General features: G+C 54.5%; 1 protein-coding gene across 2 annotated transcripts in view; it reads left to right on the top strand.

Annotated features, from left to right (window-relative positions):
- The window catches only part of GAS7 (growth arrest specific 7), a 34321-nt gene extending 28611 nt beyond the window's left edge, over window positions 1-5710 (top strand). Inside the window, exons 8-10 of one of the 2 annotated variants that reach the window (XM_028499058.1) lie at window positions 1792-1871; window positions 3161-3259; window positions 3900-5710. In XM_028499058.1, coding sequence (XP_028354859.1) covers window positions 1792-1871; window positions 3161-3259; window positions 3900-4013 — 293 coding nt within the window. In that variant the 3' untranslated portion in view covers window positions 4014-5710. Of the gene's footprint in view, window positions 1-1791; window positions 3260-3899 lie in introns of those variants that run through there. The other variant, XM_055090084.1, reaches the window with a different exon arrangement.
- The last annotated feature ends 290 nt before the right edge of the window (window positions 5711-6000 follow it).

Below are 6000 nucleotides of genomic sequence, written 5' to 3' on the forward strand. Positions count from 1 at the left end.
TTTTGACATCGTAACTATCTGGTGAAAAATAGTATTTTGTTTCTAATTTAATTTACACTGCTTTTTGAGTGGAGTTGAGCATTTCAAAACTAGACTTATAAATCATCGTGGCTTTTTTTTTTATGATTCACTCATATGCTCTCTCCATTTTTATGTCAAATGGCTGGTCTTGTTCTTATTGATTGATTGATAAGGAAAATTAACTTTTTGTCATTTGAATTGCAAATATTTTTCGTAAGTTGTTTATCTTTTTATTTTGTTCTTTGTGTTTTTTCCTCTTTTGCGGGGGGGTATGCTTATTTAATCTTCACTGTGGCTCTATGAAGGTACCATTATTATCCCCATTTTACAGATGACGAAACTGAGGCACAGGCAGGGTGAATCAACTTGTCCAAGATTGCACGGCTAGTAAACAGTAGAGCTGTATGACAGCCCAGATCTGGTTCCAGAATCCATGTCCTTAACCTGTACTGTTCAGAAGGGCCTGATTTCAAACCCTTGGGATGCCTAGAGAAGAGACATACCTACCTTCACCTCTACTATTTCCTGATGTTGCAGAAGTTCCTGAAGCATGTTGTCAAAATCAGGATCAACAAATAGGGCTTTGGGAGTTTCATATTGTGTTTATAGGGTGACCCCACCCACGGTCAGGCACAAGCTCTTGGTGGGAATGCATCTGCAATGAAATACCCACTTTCTTCCCTGTAGTTCAGTCTTTCTTGGGATCAAGGGCCCAGTCTTGGCCTTGAACCAAGGGCAAAATGAACAGAGCCTTGATTTGGGTTTTGTTACTCAAGGCTTAGCTCCCGGCTAATGGTGTATGGTTCACTGGGGAGGGGGCCCTGAGCCAGGCCCTGGGTCATGTGGGCATAACTCTGCCCACTTTCTTTCACTTTCATATCTGAACCCACATGAGCAAGGTGATGCCATTATAGGAATCCCTTTGAAGAGTTCATCATTATCTCTGGGTTCACTCATGAGTTTTCCCATCATGAGCAGAGACCATGATGTCTTCCTCTCTCTGGCACCCTGTGATGATCAGGAAACTACATGCAGACCCAGCTGTGCTTCTCCAACTGTAATGTGCACGTGGATCACCTGAGGATCTTGTGAAAATAGTTTCTGACCCACTAGGTCTCAGAAACATCCTGAGATTGCACTTCGAGCAAACTCCCAGGGCGTACTGATGCTGCCGGTCCAGGAACTGTGTTCTATGTAGCGAGGGTCTGGGATGCTGGGACCTTAGTAATGTTGCAGTTACTTGCAGTTTGTTAAATAGTTTGTTTCAGATCTCTCTCTTATGAAATAAAATACTATAGAAAGAGCTCATTCCCTTCCCACCCACCCTTGGCTGCTGCATGTACACGCACACACACACACACACGATTTGCAAACTTCCCTTCTTTAACTAGTAGCAAGTTGCTTGAGACACATGTTTCAACCAAGCAGGACTCTCCAATGTGAAATGAAACTCCCATCTTTAGAAGAGGAAGCATTTCTTGGGCTCATGATACAGTTGGGGGTCCTAGGAGTACCCCCCCACCCCTACCATACATACATTCTTACTGAGAAACCCCCTTCCTGAGTTTTTGGTGTCTGGAGTCTAGTTCAGATGGACACTCTGAAGCTGGTCTCTCGTAAGGCTGGGTTGCCCCCTTCTCTTGCTCTGCTTATCCTCCCCACCCCCCAACTTTCTGGTGGCCTCCATCACCCTGGCTGTGGGGTGCAGGTGGGAGAAGGCGGCCATGGTGAGGACAGGACCGAGTATGACAGTGGCCTTGGCCCTTCCAGGAGATGACCTCATGCGCTGTGTGGACCTCTACAACCAGGCCCAGTCCAAGTGGTTTGAAGAGATGGTGACCACCACGTTGGTGAGTGACCAGAGATGCATACGCGTGTCCGTGCAGGGGCGGGCGCTCAGGAATCCCTGGGTGGATGGTGGTGGATGTGCAGGCAGTGGGGCGGAGGTGACCGTGGAGATGGTCATTAGATCTGCGCTAGTGTTGGGACCGAGACCTCAACTCCGGACCAGCCTATTGTGGATTCAGGTCCTTGCCCTGGCACTTCCTAGCTGTGTGAACACAGGCAGCGATGAGCTCGTGCTGCATCCTTCTGAGGGGTCAGGGTCAAGCAAGCAGACAGCGGTCCCTTTAGGAAAAATAGCCAAGTTGAGTATTTCTGTGAAGTCAGCACCCACTGAGTGGGGTGAAGCGGGGTTGGCACGTGGGTCATGGGGCCAGACGAGAAAGGAGGCATCGTGCCAGGTGCTTATCACACCGTCCTCCTGCTCCAAGCCACCGCCGTCCATCTGTCTGTCCAGCATGAGACTAACCCTCTGCCTTCCCCAGGTGCCAGTCCACCAGAGCAGATTAGAGGCCTCTCCCGGGGACGGTGACCTAGTTTTCCTCCTGGTTAATCTCCTAATTAAACTCCCTACGCCCTGGTTAATCACCTGAACAGTGACCTAGTTGTGCACAGAACAGAAGCCGCATCTCCTAAATTCCAAACATGCAGAGCCACCTAGGATCCAAAGGGCAAACGCTTTCCGCTCTTCCCTTTGACAGCGGCCACCCTGCTCCCGGCCCTCCTGGCTCCCTTGACCTGCCCCTCAGCGCTTGGGGTGGACCGGGGAGACGAGGCCGCTCAGCAGAGGCCCAGGGACAAAGCCCCAAGAGTTGGAGGTGCAGAAGCTCCTGCACGTGTTCCATCTCTCTGGGGCTGGGGCTGCACTGGTACAGAAGCAGGATTAAGAGCACGACAGACCCTGGTGCAAATCCCGCCGCTCCCGTAATTCCCTGTCGCTGTGGGCAAGCGCTGTTACCTCTGTAGGTGTTCATTCCCTTGTTTGGAGCACGTGGGTGAGAAGAGAACCTCTTACAATTATGATGAGGACAATTAAGCAGTGCCCGTAAAGCTCTTAGCACCCACCATGCCTGGCAGACGAGAGTCAGGAGACAGTAACTGCTGTGCCGTCAGCGACACCTTCACTCCCAGATACGGGGTGGGTTCCTCGTCAGACCCCAGAGGGTCAGGCAGGATGGGGGATAAGCAGGCAGCATCTGTGTTTTGTGTATAGCGGGGTGTGGGACCCGCATGGTGGGGAAGGTCCCCAGGTGGAAGGGACACCCCCAGAGGTCTCTGCCGGTTTCCTCCTCTGCAGGAGCTGGAACGGCTGGAGGTGGAGAGGGTGGAGATGATCCGGCAGCATCTGTGCCAGTACACGCAGCTGCGGCACGAGACGGACATGTTCAACCAAAGCGTGAGTTCCCCGGGCCGAGGCCAGCGGGGAACTGGGGGGGCGAGGGGCCGGGGAGAGCCACGGCCCTGTGCCGTGGTGGCAGGTCAAGTAGCTGCTACAGATGAATCTGTCCGGAAGGTGGGCACGGGCTTGGGCCTGCGGGTGACCTCTTGGGGTGGACATGTCAATCACCCTGGATGTCCATGTGAATCCATCTCGAGCGCATCACATAGATGCATCATGATAGTTAAAATAGCTGGAGGGGTCCTTGCCTCCCCTGGCGAATTTCTTACGATGCTGGAACTATTCAGAACCTCTCAAGCCGACGTTCCATTTGACCTGTGCTCAGGTGGTAAATGTGGGGACTGATGGAAGGAGGAACAGGTCACAGAGCCTTGGGCCACCTGCCCTCTCATCCACCCTGAGGTCTGGAGGGTCACATGCACGAGGGAAAGCAGGGCAGAGGCCAGAGCTTCAGGCCCCCGGGTCTCCCAGCTCCCCCCCCCCCACGTCTGTCCCTCGCACGGGCCTCCCCGGGGCCTCACAACCCTCTAGAGAGGCTGCTCTGACGGGCACGAGGGTGCAAGCAGCGTGGTTCAGAGGATACGTCCCTGGCTCAGCCGCTGCCTCTGAAGGTATCCCTCTTCTCCGTCCCTTGCAGACAGTCGAGCCTGTGGACCAACTGCTTCGAAAAGTGGACCCAGCCAAAGACAGGGAGCTGTGGGTCAGAGAGCACAAGACGGGCAACATCCGCCCCGTGGACATGGAGATCTAGACGCATGGCCTGGGGCGTCCTGCCGAGGAGGGGCTGGGGTCCCACGGAGAGGAGGTGGCACTCCTGCCAGGGGGGGACCTGCTCCCAAGCGGAGCTGCCCTCCCACCCGCTCTCCTGGTCCACTGAGGAGAGGGGACAGTGAAGCCAGAAGGGCGGCCCGGATGGCCCCATGGGGAGCTCCCCAGTGTTTCCAGGCCAAGAAGATGGATCCATAGCCCTGCCCTTGTCTCCGAGGCTGAAGCCCCCCCAAGTCCCATGCCGTGCTTGCCACTCCGAGAACAAACCGAGGCTGGAACGCTGTGGTCCCTGCTGAGCACCAGAGGGGTCCCCTCCCCACCCAGAGCCAGCTGTGTCACACGCTCACGCCCCTGGAAGCCCCAAGGCCCTTCCTCCAGCCAGCCCACCTGTCTCCAGGGCTTTGGAGGGGCGGGGGTGAGAGGTCTCTGTCTCCCAGCCGAGTGTCAGGATCAGAATCGTGGATAGAAGGCACCTTTCAGCTCAACAGCCCGCACCCAGAATCCTTTGCAGCAGCCCTCCCTCTTTGTTTTTTCCCATTGCATATTCTGGGAGCCCACATCCTGGCTCTTCTCTGCTACTTTTCATCATTGGGAGTCTTGGGAAGAATGCCTGGCTCCTGTTTTCCCAGACTGGCCCTGCCTGCAGAGGTCAGGATGGAACTACCTCATTCAGCAAATTCGCCCCAAGTCGGAGCGTTGAATTGTGTCTCCTATTAGGTCAGGCATCAACGTCACGTGCTCTCTCTGGGCATCCCCGTCCACCCAGCCTGCAGCCGCTTCCTCCTCCACCCTCGCGTGTCCTGGGGGCCGGGTCAGTCCCATGTTGGAGATGGGTTGGGGCAAGTGTCTGTCACCCCCCCAGATGGCTCCACCTGCCTACGCACAGCGGGGTCGGGACCACTGTCTCATGTATGGCTCTCACTGGCAGGCACTGTGCAGGCGTCGCCGACCCTCGCGGCCACAGTACGTATCACCATCCAGGCAGTTTGGCACCTTGGCCTCTCAGCTCCTGCACGTTTCAACGCCCCGCACGGAGCCCCTAGCTTGGTGCTGCTACCCCCTTGCCCTTTCCCCATCATCTCCCCATTCCTGGGAGAGCCTGGTCTGAGCGTGACCTGGGAAGCTTTGGCACTGCCATCGGCTCCTCACTCATCACTTTCTCCCTTACGTGTTAAATCTTGAGAATCAGCTCGAGGCCGCGGGAAGAAGAAGAGGGCTGAAGGAGGTCAGACAGCTTGCAGGGGGCCCCTTCTAGCCTGGCGCCCGCACCCTGCAAACCCATCTTTCTTGTTAATCTTTCCCTTGATTGCTTTGGATTCACAGGACTCACAAGCTTCTCGGAAGGGCAGCCGCCTAAGAACAAAACTCACTGGTCTTTCTCTCTGCCGTCCATGCTGGTAACTGATGACTTGTCATTCTTGAATCTTTTGGCACCTCTGCCTTCTGGGTCAGTACGGCAGGCACCCTCGTTGTTACAGTAGAAAGATGCCGGATAGCCCAAAGCAGAGCAAGCTTTGCCACTTTTCTTATTGAAACGTCCCAACCAGAAAGGTCAACAGGAAGGCCTTCACCACCTTGAAGGCCATCTGTGTCTGGCATGGAGAACCACTCCTTCTGGTCTGCAGTTGGGCCATGACGCCAGCTGCCAGTTTGGGGATACCGTGGCTTTGGTTTCTTTATAGAAAATCGGTGCTAGTAGTAATTGCTTTGTGGCTTAGTTAACTCATCTGTGGATGATTTTCCGGCATTCAGAGCCAAGGCCTTGTTATTAACACAGATACTTCGAGTGTGGTATCGCTCACTGATTTTGTTTCCTCGTCCCCATCTGAGGATTCCAGAGTCTTCTGTTCTTCCCTGGGGCTCTCTTGCCTCTTTCAGGGTGGCCCACGTTGGCCCCGTGCGGGCCAGTCTATCTTCTGAGGTCATTCTTTCCCCCTCATCCTTCTCCCTCTGTTTCCTCCACATCTTTT

The sequence above is a fragment of the Physeter macrocephalus genome, chromosome 14 (assembly GCF_002837175.3).
Source record: "Physeter macrocephalus isolate SW-GA chromosome 14, ASM283717v5, whole genome shotgun sequence".
Taxonomy (NCBI): Eukaryota; Metazoa; Chordata; class Mammalia; order Artiodactyla; family Physeteridae; genus Physeter; species Physeter macrocephalus.